At 37.6% G+C, this 18,340-nt stretch overlaps 1 protein-coding gene across 20 annotated transcripts in view; it reads left to right on the forward strand.

The window, feature by feature from the left end:
* The first annotated feature begins 14 nt into the window (after positions 1 to 14).
* The window catches only part of Ppip5k2 (diphosphoinositol pentakisphosphate kinase 2), a 59,099-nt gene continuing 40,773 nt past the window's right edge, over positions 15 to 18,340 (forward strand). For 5 of the 20 annotated variants that reach the window (XM_087905962.1, XM_087905965.1, XM_087905966.1 and 2 more), the window contains exons 1-9: positions 17 to 202; positions 7,295 to 7,688; positions 9,553 to 9,748; positions 10,164 to 10,254; positions 11,388 to 11,473; positions 12,103 to 12,257; positions 14,102 to 14,203; positions 16,213 to 16,374; positions 17,335 to 17,456. In XM_087905962.1, the coding sequence (XP_087762088.1) occupies positions 7,575 to 7,688; positions 9,553 to 9,748; positions 10,164 to 10,254; positions 11,388 to 11,473; positions 12,103 to 12,257; positions 14,102 to 14,203; positions 16,213 to 16,374; positions 17,335 to 17,456 (1,028 nt within the window). In that variant the 5' untranslated portion in view covers positions 17 to 202; positions 7,295 to 7,574. Of the gene's footprint in view, positions 203 to 7,294; positions 7,689 to 9,552; positions 9,749 to 10,163; positions 10,255 to 11,387; positions 11,474 to 12,102; positions 12,258 to 14,101; positions 14,204 to 16,212; positions 16,375 to 17,334; positions 17,457 to 18,340 lie in introns of all 20 variants that reach the window. The other 15 variants (XM_085696006.2, XM_087905964.1, XM_087905960.1 and 12 more) reach the window with 6 other exon arrangements.

Here is an 18,340-nt window from a genome sequence, read left to right on the forward strand (position 1 = left end):
CGTGTCGGAGGCTCCCGAAGTGTAGCTGTGCCAGCCGTTCCGCTCTTGCCGAAGAGGGTAGATTTTTAGGTCCACGCCTCCGAGAGCCGCCTCTGCCCGAACACCTACCTCACCCTTGTGCCCGCAGTTAAAGGGGAGGAACCGAAACCTGGATGGGCTCAAGCATCTCCCACGGATCGCTTGATGACCGCAGCCGAGGCAGGTGAGGACCGGGAGCTCAGTGGAGAACCGGAGCCAGACCCGATGGCCGGAGGCTCATTGCCGCCTTTAGGTGTTTGCTTTGTCTCCCTGCTCCGCTCCACGGACCCTAGACACGTGCTCTTGCCAGAGGCACTAACAGGGGCGAGTGACAACGTGGTCTTGGAGGAGTCACAGTCCAGCTCCAGGGTCCTTTTCTGGCTTGATTTCTCTTCCACTTCCCGCGTCGCTTCCTCCTTTCATGTCTCGGGTTTGAGAAAGCAGTTCAGCTCGGAGGGAGCTGCCTAACTTGTAACTGAATCTCCTTGCACAAAGGCGTGCAGCGTTGTTTGGGTTCTGCTGTGGGGAGAGGTGGCTGCTTCATTCCGTAGTCTCCATCACTCTGCTTGTCTTGGCTTTCCACACCCACTTTCAAGGAACAAAAGCACCGTGTGCCCGCAGCTTCGCCCGGTGAGATACTAGGTTGCAGGTCAATGCCGCGCCCGGCACCTTATCGATTAGACGGCCTCGCGTCCTCCCTTGTTGGTAAAGACCTTTGGATCTCATCCTCTAGGTTCTGGACAACTTCCTGAGAGTTACCAATCTTGGAGTTTTGTGGCAATGGTTGTCTCGTTTCAGCGTCCTGAAAGACTTAGCTGTAGAAGTAGGAAGCATGGCTGACTGCAGCATTAGCCTCCTAGCCTACCCCCGGACAGGATTTTCACTATTAAGGTTTTTTTTAAAACGGAAATATGTGGTTTTAGAGCGATAACGTGACGATAGCTGCTATAAATGGGTAACTGCCAAGTGCTTTGCACATATATTTTCTTTCAGTCTTTTAAGAATCCCATGAAGGTTGTTAGATTATTCTATTTTTTAGCTGGAAAATGGAAAGTTAGTGAGGTCGTGTAACTTACCCTAGTAACATTTTGCCTCGAGTAAACCTATGAATCTTTACTAGAAAGTAGATCTGAATCCAACATGTGCATTCTATTGTCCTGCCATTGTTCTTCTTATTCCAATTTCTTCATTAACATTTTTAGTGGCTCAAAGTTGTATTTCTCCAAAACACATAGTGCGGTGTGTGTGTATGTGTGTGTGTGTGTGTGTGTGTGAGAGAGAGAGAGAGAGAGAGAGACAGACAGACAGACAGACAGACAGACAAATGACAGTCATGGTCTCTGTGCATCTTCTGTGTGTGATGTAGAATTAATTTTTTCACAATCTCAAATAGTCTTTCTTGCAGTATAGGGCTATTTCAAAAAAGAGTCCTAAAGCCGATGAATAGAAGTATCATTGTTGTGCAATCAAAGCTTGCTGGTTTTTTTTAAGTTTTAAATCAATGTGATTTGTAGAGTAAGGGTATTAAATTGAACATTATGAATGTATTATGAGGGTATTAAATTGAGCAATTAATAGAATATGGAATCTAATACTAGACATATGCACGGTTTGTGCAGTCTTTCTGAAAATTTGAAATGTTTGATAATTAAAAAATTTAAAAAAAAAGGTTGAGCTCTCATAGAAACAGATCATTGGGAAGAGGTATTTATGGAGAACGAAGGATAGGGGAAGGGTCAGCTATGTGTTTGGGGTTGGTAGGTGCATGAGAATAGCCTGGAAAACATTCTTTGAAGTTTTCCAGTTGTTTATTTCATGGAGACTAGGAACTTCCTCTAAAATAGCAGTGAATACCAGACCAAAGAGCTGACTCAGCAGAAAGGTAAATTCCAGGCAAACTAGCTGACTCAGCAAAGACATGTATATTCCTATTGAAAGGGAGGGGACTCAATGCTGAAGTTGTATGGAACTTGGTTAGGAGAATCAAAAATCTATTCTAGCTTATTTTTTCTAGCCCAAAGAAGCCAACATTTAACACCTTTTATGTAGAGTTTTCCTAGTGGCTTGAATTTAGTTCCCATGTATAGCAATGTTTTCTCTGGAAAATGTTTTGGGGATTTCAGGAAAACTGGCTTTGTATTTGTGTTCTGGTTGAACAACTGTTATTGGAGCTCCAGTTTCCTTTGTTTGTTTGTTTTTTGTTATTGTTGTTTTGTTTTTGTTTTTTGTTTGTTTGCTTGTTTATTTGTTTTTGTTTTTGGAGTGGAAATTTACTATTTTGTGGTGGATGTTATTGGAATCTGTAGGGATTTTTGTAAGGGATCTCTAAATGCTGTGCAATACTGGTGACTCATCCAGGGTGTTATTTGAAAGGATGTAGCCAGTACCTGTGAGTGGATGGATGAGAGCAAGTACTCTCATCCAGTCTGGAGCAGTGTGATAAGACTGGAGTGCTGTACCAAGGTCACCACAGCAGCAGCAGGACAGGATCTGAGCCGGCATCCTGTGCTAGAAGGCATATCCCAAACTTAGCTGCTTATATGTATTTCTGTTTTTGTTTTGTTCTGTCGGTTAAAACAAAGACAGAAAGTCCTTATTCATAGCCGTAGTTAGCCAATGATGAGACAGCTGATGTTTACTGAATCCCTAACGTGGGCTAATTGCCCTAGCGCCCGCATTCTCATGTAATTGTCAAAGCTTGTATGAGAGGTATAACCTCATTTCTTCAGGAGGCTAGAGCTGGGCAAGGCACAGCAGAGCCAGTTTCAAGGGGGGAAAGTTGAGTTTGTTTGCTGGAGTGGAGCATTTCTCAGAGTGAGACTCCCAGCAATGTCAGCATCACCTTGGAGCTTTGGGAAGGCGGGATACTGATCTCAACCTTAAATTTTCCTGTTTAATATCTGAGTCCACCCAGTGGTACCGATGGACGTTAAAGTTTCCTAGTTGCCGCTTGGTGTGTATGGGAACTAGTAAATGGAACACATTTTAAATTTGTAAGTCAGTACTAAGTCATTTTCATTTTTAGCTCTCCTCTCAAATCTAACTGCTTATCTGCCCATTTAAAATATAAATTTGCTACTTAAGAATTCCTGCTTGAAACTTTTTGTGATAGGCCAACAATGTGTTTATTATTATGATGTAACCAGTTTATTTGGGGATCATTGCTATAAAAGGGGTCTTAAAACTAAAGAAAGATTCAGTTCTGATACTTGAGTAATCGATAGATCTTTCAGACTAGGTAGGCCATTACTACCACACTGGAATTCATGAATAAAGATTGATCACATTATGTGATGCTATGTCCACAGTCAATGTAAGTTGTAGATTTCAAGTAAAATAATCATTGAGAATGCTCTAGATCTCTTCAAATTCTTATTAAATTTCATTCTCTGAGAGACTGTATACCACTTGAAAGGAAAAATCCATATTCCATATTTTCTGAGTACTTTGTAAACATTTGTAGTAATCTAATAAAGAACTATGAATTATTTTTTTGCTTGTATTAATGACCATTAGGCTATTTATTGATTTTGTGATCACTAGTTGATTAATATAATTTAAATTATTGGAATACGTGGGTCTCAACTATATACTTCAAATATTTATAAAATGAGGAAAATATCCATAATCAAAGACAATTGTGAGAATGTTCATTCACAACACAGTAATTGATCCCTAACATTTTTTCACATTAAGGCATACATTGACAGTGGTAGTGCCTTTGCTGGGTCACAGGGAAAACTGAACTTAATGCTGCTCAAGTTATCTGAGCAGGACTCACAGCCATCTGAATGGCTCAGACAAGTTCTGAACATGCCTAATTTTGCATTCATGGTTGAGCAACATGTTAGGAAGCCCCTGCATTAAAAAAAACTAAGTCTTTAGCATTTAAAAGCGTTTAGTATGTTTGTATTTTGTAGAACTGTATACAGCTGAGGTAGTTAAATAAGACCGTAGGTGACCAAGGTCAAATAAAGGGAAAATAATCTTGGATATTGGTTAAGTTTTGTGGAGGAGCATTTATGTTGAGATAAGCCAAGCACCATGAGGACAGAGATTTTATTTCGTCAGTTTCGTATCATTTTTATTATAGAAGATAACCCGATTTTCTTTAATAACAAACAGTGCACAGTCATGGAAGTGGTGAACATGTGGGTTGCTCCCTGTATGCGTCTATTGTTTTACTCTCTTCTCCATTGTATGGGGAAGCAGCTAGTACATGACTAAACTTGCCTGCTTGTTGCAACTACTTGGGAAACCTCAAAACATATCCAAGTTTTACCCAAACATTCTCACAGACCAGGCTGGCCTTGAACTCACAGAGATAGAGATTCATCCGCCTCTGCCTCCCCAGTACTGGGATTAAAGGCGTGTGCCACCACTGCCCAGCTCTACCCAAACGTTCCAAGTGGTATGGAGTTTGTCCAGAATTTCAGGTACAAGTACCTTTAATGTGTGTATGTATATTCAATCCTTACATGGGCTATGACAGGTAGAGCTTACATAAAAGAAGGAGGACCCAAGAGATCAAATACAATTATAAAGGACAAGAGTCCAACCTAGGGATTTTGAATCCTAAGTTCATGTGTTTAAGCATTAATTGGTTCAGCTTTTTAATAATATCTCTCATATATTAAAATAGAATTACAGAAAAATAAAGGGGAGCATTACCCAGCCTTATATTCTATTGAGGGCTACTTGTTTGGCCCACCATTATAACAAGGCCCTTTACTGCCTAATCCGCTTCTTCTTCTGCACCTGCTTTCTCAAGTGTAGTTCAGAAATGATTTTTACCCCTCAGTCCTCTGAATGTTCTAGTTACATGTCTAACAGTGGTTTCTCCATATTTCCTTCGTTTCCCTGTTCTACTCCAATCTCACCGACTGGTTGTTGAACACGGGAAATACACCAAGCATACTTCTGCTTCAATATTTCATGTTTCTTGCCCAACATGATCTCAGCATATCACACCGGCTGTGATCAGATGTCATGTTATAGGAGAGGACTTCCTTGCACGCACTTGGTTGTTGGCTCATTTCCTGTCTCTCTTCAGTGAATGTATAAGCTTGGCTGTGGGTATAAGTTTACTGTTGTTCAGAGGACATGCACTCTCGTCCTCTCGGCAGCACTGAAAAGACCCAGCTGAATTCCATAAGTGGAGTGTGTGCTGTAGATGGGGGATCACTTATTAATTCATATTGTCTGGGGAAGAAAAGGTGATCCACACCTTCTCACCTTATCTTCAGGATGATTTCTGTTTCCAATGTGGATTATTTGTTGAAAAGAATATAAATCAATATTTTTTTTTTAAGATTTGCATGTGTATTTTGTGTGTATGGGTGTTTGTCTGCATGTGTGTCTGCACTCCAGAAGAGGGCATCGGACCCTGTGGGACTACAGGTATGATCTGCCAGGTAGGTGTTTGGAATTGAGCTCGGACCTCTGGAAGAATACCCAGTGCTCTTACTATGGAGCCATCTCTCCAACCCCATCAATCAGTAATTTTACAACCAAAAATAGAAATCAGATTTCTGTCACTGGTCATTGGATTCTTGACTGAGTTATTCAGAATTTTACATTTATGTGTTCTCATTTCACAAAGAATGTTTAAATTAAAAACAGCAAAAACAGTACTATCTCTAAAATGCAATGGTTCTTGTTGTATCATTTATGTTACAGTCTTAAACTAGAGGTACGGTTGTTTCTGTTTAATGAAATGTGTCTATTAGAAGTGAATAGTATTTATTTAATAAATATGTTCAGTTCAACAAATAACCAGCAGTATTCTTAGATTTCCATTTTATGTTAATAAGAAACTTAATTTATAGCAGTTCCTATAGAAATGTTGGTTTATTAAGTATTCAAAATGTGCGAAGCACTGTGCTACCTCAGTCTTCACAGTTACAGGCTGTTGGTATACTCTCATGTACACACACAGAGAGAGAGAGAGAGAGAGAGAGAGGGAGAGAGAGAGAGAAGGAGAAGGAGAGAGGGAGAGAAACTGAGATTCAGAAACACTAGCATAAGTTGTTAGTTGTTTAGTAACAGATTGGTTTAATTGACTCCGAGCACATACCCTTTCTGTTACTAAAATATTTAGAGATGTTTAAGTGGAAACACCATAGAAAGCACACAGAGTTCCCAAGGATGTCCGCCATTAGTAACAACAGAGCTGAGCTGAAATTCTCTCCAGCTGGGAAGCTACAGAAGCTTGTGTGGTTTTTTCTTATTATGAAACACCTTGTACTATTAAATAATGCATAAAATGAAAACAAAAACTTTCTTAATAAATGATTTTTTTCTTCATTCAGTGTAGTCCCAAATGATTTTAACAATTTTATAAATTGTAACAATTTTATAAAATCAAGACTTAGTAAAATATTTCGTAGAAAGCCATCAGTTAAACTGGAATCAGACTTCTAGAAATAAGAATTTTGGAATGTACTTACTTTGTAAATCTATCTAGTATATTAATCAATATTTTTAAAATATTGGTTAAGCAGGGTTTTTTATATCAATAGTCATCAAGTAAAATATTTGATACACAATTTCATCTTGACAGATAACTAATTTTAATATCACCAGTGTTGAGATACACGCAAACAGCTTTGTAAAGGATAGTTTGAAATAATATTATTAGCATATGGTAGTTAATTAATGGATATATATGGAGGGATTTTCTTGGGAGTTTCATTGAATCATATGTAGTTTCTTGACAAATATATTATATTAGGAGTCTGTCAATTGTGCTAGATTTGCTTACTAGTTTGAAACGGTCCGCTTGAGAACTGCTGGCTGAGTCTTGTTTGCACTCTGCTAATTATTGCAAAATAGTTATGTTTGCTACAAAACTCTTTAACTGAACCTTTACAGTTGAATTATTGCCATCTCTAATCGGTGCTCAGTTTTCCGTTTTTATCAAGCGTACATTACATGTTTTCTGTCATTGTCTACCCTTTTCAGATACTTCTGGATTGAGGATTTAACTTTTAACAAAAGTTTGTATTATAATTTGCATTATATTCTCATTTGTCAAGTACATTTTAGATTTGAATCAAGTGTAATCTTTTTGTTATATTATGACATCTTATCCACTTCTAATACATTTTACTAGAATTTAATCTTCATCACTTAAATTTATGGAGTAAAATATATTTTTCGTTTTAGTGACCTTTGTCAGGTTATCAGTTCTGATTTTCTGGTATCTTTTAAAATTATTATTTTTATGTGTTTCTAAAAGACACTCTTCAAATTAATTGTTTGCATTGCATTTTAGGTAAAAGGATTGCTGTTTCAACTCCGGGAAGCAGTAGCCTCATTGTCTTTGTATTTAAACTGTAGCAGCAACTTGGAGATCAACAATGAAGCCATGATATCTGAGAACAAAGGAGCATTTGCCAAGTGAATGTCAGCACATTTCACGTGATGGTATAAAAACACCGCAGCAGACCTGGGTGTCAGCTAGCACAGCGAGAATGTTTTCTTCTGAAACTATTTACTTGAACAAGTTTTAGCACAGATTCTTGAATTTTATGTACATCGATTGAAATAAAAAAATGAGCGAAGCCCCCAGATTCTTTGTTGGGCCTGAAGATGCAGAAATAAACCCTGGGAATTATCGCCGTTTCTTCCACCATGCGGATGAGGATGAGGAGGAGGACGATGAGTCCGTGAGTCCTTTCTTTTGTGATATCGCGTACAGCACAGGACTTCCACTAATTAGAGTTCGTGTAAATGAATGCTGCGGCTTTAAATTAAGACTGCTTTTCAACGTGCAAATTTGTTAAGATGTTTTCAATTGAAAAAGTATAAGTGATATTGGACAGAAAGGCAATTAAAAAGTGTAGTGCGTCTATCTCGAGATAAGATCCTGAAGTAGTTTAATGACAGTCCAGTGTTGTGAGATACCAAGAAAGGCCTTAACTAAGTTTATGAAGTTCACCAAGCCTGCCTCCCAGGCCTGCTTGTGTGGGGTGTCATGGCGCTGCTGCACCTAGAAGCGGAGCACCTCTGTCACACTCATCCCCCTTGCTGTGCTAGTCTAGTGCGTTCTGGATCGCAGGCAGACATTGTTTTATTTTGGGAACTGATTTAAAATACAGACATGAAATGTGTTGATTTTTCTTAAATTTCAAATTAAAAATAGAATCTTATTTTAAAAGAAAAACCTGTCATACTTGGTAAAAGCAGTGAGATCAGATGCAAATACTTCCTTAGGCTCTGTGGCAGAAGAGAGGTGCTTTTACCAGAGAAGTCGCTGCAGGTGTGCCTTGCAGCTCACCAGGAGACACACTCTTACTGACGTTCATTGCCTCCCATTCCTGCTCAGTGATAGTCTGCCTAAGCAACTGTGGGCTGAACCTTCAGAACCCGTGAGATAAAGAAACCCTCCCTTACTGTATCATACATAGCAGTGAGAAGTAACTGGCCGCTGTGACTTGTGAAGTCTCCTTTAGGAAGATTATAATGAACCAATGTGAAATTTTTATAAGGACTAAAATGAATAGGGAAGCCTTAAGGCGGACGATGAGGGAAAGCAGAGATAGTAGATCCCAAAACACTTATTGTTGATAATCTGATTAGTTTATAATCAAATCCAATACTCATTTGAATTCCAATTTGCATGTTAGAAGAGTCTATGTAGAATTATTTTTTCTAGGTGTAAAATTTTTATTGCAACATTAGCAGAAAGTTCATTGAACTACCTTTGAGCAGTTTTGTAGTGTTATGAGATACATAAAGTCATGGAGAGAGAAGCTCTATCTGTCTGTCTGTCTATTTATAGTGTTGATAGACCGCTAAGCCCCTGAATGCAAGCAAGATGCAGTGATAAGAGTCAGGACTGAATATTGAGGAATTGTGTGAGCATGTGAGGTACTCGGTATGTTACTGTTTATGACATACATATTCAAGTTTGAACGTTGGTTTGGCAAAAAAAAGTACAAAGAATAACAAAGCCATTAAGTAGGAATTGCAAGTCTGAATACTGGAGGGAGTGTCAAAGATCATTGACATCTTCTCTTTTAGCAGTGAGCCATTCTGTTAAGTTCAGAAAGCTATCTATGACCAGCTACAATCCCACAGCTCTGTCTACAAGAAGCCTGTGTAGCTCTGCAGTTAGAAATGCATTTCATTTTAGGTAGCCACATTATTTATCTGACTCTTATTGGACCTTTTAATTGGAGTAAATAGATTTTCACTTTCATTTGCTTTCTTCTGCCTGAAGATAAATAAATGCTAGAAGGAGTTGAAACCGGTTTGTTTATTCATATTTTAAAGTTAATGGAAGCAGTAGCAATGTTTTATTTTAAAAAGTTTTTTAAAAGTGTTTTATTTTAAAAAGTTTTTTCAGATCTTTTGAAAAATTTGTTTTAATTGTAAAGTATTGTAACTGATAGGATTTTAATGTCTTCAGTGGTGAATATGTCAGTTTTATTGACTCCTATGGCTCATCCACTTCTGAGAGGAAACTAAGAGCGATGTTTTAGAATGCCTATTAAGTCATCTCATCATTTTGTTTTGTTTCTGTTTTAGCCACCAGAAAGGCAGATTGTGGTTGGAATATGTTCCATGGCAAAGAAATCCAAATCCAAACCCATGAAGGAAATTTTGGAACGGATCTCTTTATTTAAATACATCACAGTAGTAGTTTTTGAAGAGGAAGTTATTCTGAACGAACCCGTGGAAAACTGGCCATTATGTGACTGTCTTATTTCCTTCCATTCTAAAGGTATTAAATGGTGAAAGGGGACTTTCATTCTCTCTGATTGTAAAAGTAATACATATTAGTTGTAGAGTATTGGATAAAACAGAATGAAGCAAACTCACAGATAAGGGAAGTTAGCATTTTGATAGACTTCTTTCTAATCCTTTTCTTCTCTGTGTGTTTTATAAAAATTTGTGTCATAATTATATGTAACTTTACATTTAACTTTTCTTAGATTTTTATCAAATTTTCCCAGTCCACATTTTTTGTGTCATGTATTGTGTAAGTGTATAACATACTTATTTTTTTATGTTTGTAAAAGGCAATTATATACATAATGACATTTTTTAGGGGAGGTGGCACAATTCAAGTTTATAAATTTATAGATGCAAGCTTATCTTGAAATTGTAAAGAATATGATAATAATATGTGTTCTTAGGATTTCCACTGGACAAAGCAGTTGCCTATGCAAAACTCAGGAATCCATTTGTTATCAATGACTTGAATATGCAGTATCTCATACAAGATAGGTGAGTGGTGAAGTTCACTGAATTAAGGGAAACAGAAATCAACACTTAGTAATTAGTGTGTGCCGCACAGCATCAGATGTTTCCATATGCCTTAGTTCGTTGCATCCTTAAGGTAATACTCAGAAATAGATAATCATTAGCAAACCTTACAGATGAGGAGCCCTGACAATTGAGGAAATCAGCTCACTTACACAAAGTCATGGGTAGTCTCCCAAATAGCGGGACTGGCAATTGGATCACATCTGCTTGATTTCTAAAGCCTAGTGAACCCATCAAGACTACGGTGTCCTGTCAGGTGACTGATGATTACATTGGAAGTCATTCATTGTAACTGATGATTTCCATGGTGTAGTATACCCATTATAAAAGTCCCTTACTAGGGGTCTGGAGAGATGGCTCAGTGGTTAAGAGCATTGCCTGCTCTTCCAAAGGTCTTGAGTTCAATTCCCAGCAACCATATGGTGGCTCACAACAATCTGTAATGAGATCTGGTGTCCTCTCTGACCTGCAGGCACACATGTAGGCAGATATTGAATGCATAGTAAATGAATAAATATTAAAAAAAAAAGTCCCTTACTATACATCTTAGCATTCATTGAGCATTGTGTTGGAATAATGAAAGCTATATATTTGTCTTTTCATTTAACTGGTATTTTGTTCTGGTAGCTACATATAATTCTATTTTTCATTATCATTCTATTTTCTTCTGTGTTAATATCATGAGATTACTTATATAACGTACGTGGAAATACATATAAACTAATTTTGTATGATAGTAGAATTACCTTTCTCCTAGCGTACTGTAACATTTCTTATAGCATTAAGAAAAGAAGAGAAGGTTTTAGTAATTAGGCTATATTCTGTCCTTGTGATGTAGTAGTCTTACTTGACTATTTCTCTTTGTGCATGTACATTCTTCTTTTAAAGAGTAGTCTTTTGATATGCTGCCAAAGTTATTTTACATGCATTTTGGTGACTTTTGTTAGGAACACTGATATTTGAAATATTTAGAAAAACAGAAGGTTGATATTTGTCTCTCTTATGGTAGTAAAGAGTAATACTTTACTTGTGTGTGAAGATAATGTATTGTGAAACCGAGAGCCAAACAATAAGGATATTTTCTGTTTCTTTAGGAGAGATGTTTATAGCATTCTTCAGGCTGAAGGCATTTTACTTCCTCGGTATGCAATTCTGAACCGTGATCCAAATAACCCGAAAGGTCAGAGAACTCAGCAGGCTTCCTTTTGGTGCTTGACTTACTTTTTGTCACTTCCTTACAATAAGTAGAATAGTAGCCTATTTGTTTTTCTTAGAGAATTAAACAAATGAGCTTTGTAGCTGATTAATATGTGACACTGTGGGCTGTTGTGGCGGGACTCACTTATAATACCAGGACTCAGAATATTGAAGAAGGTTGATAGGGAACTCAAGGTCATAGTCAGCACGTGTTCAGTTCTGGGCTTCACACTGTTAGACTGCATCTTAGAAAACAAAACCAAACGAGACACCATGTGCTAACTGACTGACTCGTAGTATAGGAGTTACCACCATGGTTTTCCTGTGTATAATGGTGTGCATATGATTTGAGGGCTGACCATTTGGCACTGGATAATCTTTCCCCAAGGTTCTGAGGGCTGAACCCAGGCCTTGCACCTAATAGTCAGGCTGTCATGTTGCTGCTGCTGCTGCTGCACTGCCTCCCCAGCTCCAGTGACTGTGTCTACTGAGGCCTGGCATAGTTTTACTAGAAGCTTGAAATGTAAATTTTGTTTTGCTTGCCCTTGTAAGGATGTTATCTAAGCGATAGAACAATTCCTGACTGTCCTTGCTATTATGTTTTGTTCACAGAATGCAGTCTGATTGAAGGAGAAGATCATGTAGAAGTCAATGGGGAAGTTTTCCAAAAGCCGTTTGTCGAGAAGCCCGTTAGTGCAGAAGACCACAATGTTTACATTTACTACCCAACATCTGCCGGCGGCGGGAGTCAGAGGCTCTTCAGAAAGGTAAGCCTTTGAACTCTCGTGGGAATAATCTTCCTTCTTCTACATACTTTGTTAAAAGTCATCAAGCTCTTAATAAGCTAAAGTGAGATACTGCACTGTCATCATCTACAGGAAAATTCATAAAACTGAGGTAATGTTGTTAGAAAGTGTCCTTGTGGTAAAATGCCACAAGGAAAAGGAGCTTCCAGAAGGAAGGGGGAGTTTATCTGAACTGTGGCTCAGAGAGATAAGAGGTTGCTGTGCCAGGAGAAGCCTGACTGCGGCTGCAGGCGTGGTAGCAACGGCAGCAGAGAGCCCAGAGCCCCGTCTTCAGCAGCGGGCATGACATAGAGAGTGCTAACTGGAAACTGCATGAGGGTCTTCCTCTCAAAGCTCACCCTCAGGGAGGCCCGTCCTCCTGCGAGTCCCCAGCACTTAATCCACAAACAGTGACACCAATGGGCAGCAAGTCTGCCCAGTCTGTGGGGGCATTTCCCATCCAACCACCGCAGACGATGTAGTTACATAATATGAACAGAACTCCTGCCTTCAGAATATGAAGTTACCTGATATTTTCTCAATCTCCCACTTGCATTTCTATGACACTAGAAATTGAATGAAAATAACCCTTTGTTGGAAAAATTATATGGGAAAAATGCTATTTTATACAAAAAGTAATATATGTAATTTTTACACATATAAGTGTATGCTTGCTTGTTCCCATAATAACATAAATGCAAATCAGTTCTGAAGTATAATGATATGTTACCTTTTACCTTTTGGAATAAGAAAGGTTTTCTTTTAAATAAAGTAATTGGGAAATAAGCCTTGCTGTTCTTGCAGAGGACCCAGGTAGGTTCACGCCACTCCTGTGGGAGCTCACAACCATCTGCGACTCCAGTTCGAGGGGATTTGATGCTCTCTTCTAGTGGCTGTAAGCACTGCATGCATTTGATGCACATATGTACATGCAGGCAAAACACTAGTACATATGCAGTAAAAAATAAACCTTAAGCAGAGTACAAGATGCCATCTAATTACATATCCATTATAATGGCAAATATTGAAAAGTAAAAATAGCAAGTATAGACAAGACTAGGAAATTTAGACCAGCTAGAACTTTCTTATATATTGTCTGTGAGACTCAGAAAATGTAGTTTCTACAAGGTTTTGACAGTATCTGTATACGTACAGCTATGAATGAACATGAACCAGTTTTTTAGAAACATAGCTCTGTATGTGACATGGTTACATTTTAAGCATGTTAAAGCAGCAGTGATATATTATGCAAGAACCTTGGCAAACAGCCTAGAAATACTTGCATAACATGAAATTTTGTTTACATAGCAGATACTCTGTAGCAAAAATGGACTCAATTCTCTACCTCCACCTGTCTCTCTTCCTCTCTCTCTCTCTCTCTCCCTCCCTCTCTGTCTTTCTTTTTCTCTCTCTTTCTTTCTCTCTCGTGTGTGTGTCTGGCACATCTGTGTGGAAGGAAGGCCAGAAGAGCACATCACATTCCCTGAACTGGAGTTATAGGTGGTTGTTAGCAGCCTGATGTGGTTGCTGGGAGCTTGGATTCTCTGGAAGAACAACCAGTACTCAAACTCTGAGGTTTTCTCTTTCCTCCCAGAGACATTTGTTTATTATATTTTATCTCTTTATGTTATAGTTAAGTAAAAAAAATACTAGAGAACATATACTGCCAAATATATAATAAGTATTGTTAAATCTTCACAAATTAAAGTTATTTAATAATTGAGAATATCTACAACACATGGTTTGTAAAGGTTACATTTTAAATATATTGTAAAAATGAGGATACTACCTTGATTCTTATGTAGATGGACGTCTTTTCTCTCTAGATTGGCAGCAGAAGTAGTGTATATTCTCCAGAAAGCAATGTGCGAAAAACGGGGTCATATATATATGAAGAGTTTATGCCTACAGATGGTACTGATGTTAAGGTAGGATTTCTTAGATTCTAATTTTGTATTTAGGATGAGACTGTTTAAGGCATGGTGGGTTAAAGTGCAGATGCTCCTTGATTAATATTGAGTCATGTCCTGATAAACTTGGTGTAACTTTAAAATACTTTTTTAGCTGGGTATGGTAGTGTATCCTACAATCCCAGCACTCAGATGTGAGACAAGAAGACCCTGAATTTGAGGTAAACCTTGGCTCCATATACAGTTCCAATGCTGGAAGATCTGATAGTGAGAATCATTTCTCAAAAGAAAAAGATAGGAAGAAAAAAATGGCTGTAAGTTGAAAATACATTTAATAAATCTAATCTCACAAATATCGTAGCTTAACTGCATGGTGCACTGCATGCAGAACACTTTTATGTATTGCTTGTAATTGCACAGCTCACAAAAGCTGCATTTAACTGCTGCTGTCCCACATCACAAGAGAGAGTGATACTACATTGTCCCCGAACCAGAAGGAAATCAAAATTCAAAGAAAGTTTCAACTGGAAGTAAATCCCTGTTGCTTCATCCTCTGTCAAATTGGAAGTTCCCACATTCAATACCATAAGGCCACATAGGTCATAGACACCATATAAGTTTCAACTCACAGTTTGAGCTCACCAGTTATTTTAGAGAAGGTAACTATTTAGCTCCTACTTCTTTTTCCTTATTTTTAGTCTTACCGTTATTGATACTAGCTATGGAAACTAGGCCCTTATGTGAGGTAGGCAAACATTCTAACCCTAAACTCTCATTGGTCCAGACTTCCTATTCGGTTTTATATGGTGGACATCACAGATAGTTGAAAGCCCAAAAACTCCTTTGTAAAAATACCATTCTTAAGTGCTTAAAATAAAACATGAAGTATTGCAAAGACAAAAGATTTTAGTGAAACTCATGAAAGTGTTTGGGTAAAGCTTTAAATACACGTGATTCTTTCCCAGGCTTATGAGTAGTACCATATCAGGCTGAGCATTCTAGTAGCTACCAGCTTCCACGCACTGATCGGTGCAGATCGAGGCCAGTGATGGGCTCTCTGACACCTGTCCTGGGATATAAAAACACCATTGCCCATGGTAACCAGTGATATAAAAGCGTCATTGCCCGTGGTAACCAGTGAAGCTTACCCTTCCCCAGCCAGCCTTTCTCTGACTAGACTGTTCTCTCTAAACTTACAAATCTGGGTTTGAACCAGATTTTTTTACTGGTAAGTTCACATTGACCACAGGATAACATCCCTGTTCGAAAGACTGCCATATGAACTGTTGCCTAACCTTTCTTCTGACACATGACATTTCTTTTTATTTATTTATTTATCATTTATTTATTTGTTTGTTTGTTTCTTTCTTTCTTTCTTTCTTTCTTTCTTTATTGTGTATACAATATTCTTTCTGTGGATATGCCTGAAGGCCAGAAGAGGGCACCAGACCTCATTACAGATGGTTGTGAGCCACCATGTGGTTGCTGGGAATTGAACTCAGGACTTTTTGAAGAGCAGGCAATGCTCTTAACCGCTGAGCCATGTCTATCTCTGCAGCTCCCAACAAATGCTGTTTCTTACAGTACATACTACAGTCAAATTCCCTTCCTGTCCCAGAATGCCTTGCGCTGCTTTTTTCCTCTGCCCTTTCTACTTATTACTTCTGTAGAAAATGCCTTTTCTTTGTCTACATTTAGATTTATTCCCCCCTTAAGAAATATCTGGTAATTTGTTTTTCTATTCCTATTTAAGAATTATATCTTTCTTTAATTAGACATAGACAATTTTATTGTCATAATGCTCACTTTAATAGTTTAGCACAGAGAATAAAATCTCATGCTGTGTAAGTAATTATATATATCCCTTTCTAATGTATTGAAAATCCTGGCATATAAAATAGAAAAGTGTGTCTTTTAATAGTGTGGAGTCTGAACTATTTTAAGTAGGTATTTTCCTTTGAACTTATCATTTTGTGGTTATATATTTAATCAGCGATATATATTACATATATTTACATTTTTGGAAGGTTTATACTGTGGGTCCAGACTATGCTCATGCTGAAGCTCGGAAATCTCCAGCTCTCGATGGCAAGGTAGAGCGAGACAGTGAAGGGAAGGAAGTCAGGTACCCTGTCATCCTCAATGCACGGGAGAAGCTGATTGCGTGGAAAGTCTGCCTTGCTTTCAAGGTAAGATGCTGTGCAAATTATACAGACCCTTGCGTTCTAAGCTTATTCTGAACACTAGACGTTATTGGGCAGGAGAAAAAGTAAGCCGAAGAAGTAATTGTATATGTGAGCTCATGTGTGTATGCAGGCATTTCTGTGGGTCTGACATCATTTTTCAGTGCTTCTAATGTGTTTTTTCCTTATTTATAGAGAAGTAATAAACCTTATTCATTTAGTCAGAAATTAAGTTACAGAATAACACCATTAACTAGTACTTAGTGGTAGTGCCTGATATAGTTTTTCAATTGGTGGATAAGTGCTTTTTATTTTCATAAAATTGATTAAAATACTATTTGATAAAATCTATCTTCATTGTTTTATCATTAGCTCTCAATCTTTTTATCCAATACATAGTAAAACATCTTATGAGAATAATATATCTTTTAAAGAAACCTTTTTGCTTTTGTTTGACTTTCCCCTCTTCTACTATTAATTTTTTTGATCTAGTTACTAGTATATAGTAAAAATTAAGTGAAAGTAGTATGACTTACATTTAATAAAGGATGATTTTTGTCTTTTTAAAGAAGGCCTATCCAAGATTCTTAACATAAGCTGATTATATTGCTGGTTATTAATAAAAAGAACTACTTATGGGTAGTTATTTGACATTTTATGTGTGTAGATTGTTAGTCTCTAAATAAGCTATAATCTGGTCTTATAAATTGTTTTATTGTAATAGAAGTCCAAAGATTAATATTAGCCAATGTCTTTATGGTAAGGTAATAATCCCATGGAATACATAATGTGTGTTCAGAGTATTCAAGGTTATGATTATTTGTAACCTTGGTTTCTTTTTAGGTAACAAACCTTTCTATGATATATTGTTAGGTATTTGAAAATATATAGTGTTCTTAAAGGACTAGAATACTGAATCATAATACTTCCAGTGAATCCTTGAAATTTCTAACTTGTTTTAAATAGCAAACAGTTTGTGGCTTTGATTTGTTACGTGCTAATGGACAATCCTACGTCTGTGATGTCAATGGCTTCAGCTTTGTGAAAAATTCCATGAAGTACTATGACGATTGTGCAAAAATACTTGGGTAAGCGTTTGCCTTCCTCCTGTTCACGTTTGTGTATCTGGTAAACCGTGGAAGTTTTTAGATCACTCTAGAGTACTATGCAGTATTTAGAAGATACCCCCCCAAAACAATGCCAGATCCTGGTTGTGAGGACAGCTTAATGGCTAACATGCTGCTAACAGTTTTACATCATACTTTGATAGAACACAGGATTATTGGATATAACATATCTTCATTTTTCTTACATAATTGTATTTGAAATGTTTCTTTAACCTACTTAATGCTACTAAATAACATTCATGAAATAAAATACCCCAGAAATACAGAAAAATTTAAATTTAGGCTTCTTTTCATGACTTCTTTATACATTTGTGTTACTTGCTGTTCTAATAAGATAATCAAATAAATGGAAAAGAATATTATGTGTAGAAGTACCATTTTTATATATCATTTCAAAGAGAAGTCGAAAGCAATGTGTCATGCTAAATTCTAGTGTGAACACATGCTAACTTGGAAAAGAACAATAAATTATGCGTATGTAGGAGAGTGAGAGAAGAGAAAAACAGAAGAAAAAGAAGTGAGAAAGAAGAGAGGAGAGGAGAGAAAGAGAGAGAGTTTGTGTGTGCTGTGCATATATGGTGGTATTCGTGAGAGTGCTTGTTCATGTGTGTGCTTGTGGTGGCCAGAGCAACCTTAGGTGTCGTTCTCAGGTGCTGTCTCCTCTGTCTACTTTTCTTGAGATAGGGTCTCTCGGTCTCTCTCTGGCCTGGAACTCTCCTAGTGAGATAGGGTTATTAGTTCTGGGCATCTGTGTGTCTCTGCCTTTCCAACACTGAGATTACAAAAGTACACTACCATGCCCGACCTTTCTTCTTTTTTTACTGACCTGTGTGGTTCAAACTCAA

Source organism: Myodes glareolus, chromosome 1, assembly GCF_982192425.1.
Source record: "Myodes glareolus chromosome 1, mMyoGla1.1, whole genome shotgun sequence".
Classification (NCBI taxonomy): domain Eukaryota; kingdom Metazoa; phylum Chordata; class Mammalia; order Rodentia; family Cricetidae; genus Myodes; species Myodes glareolus.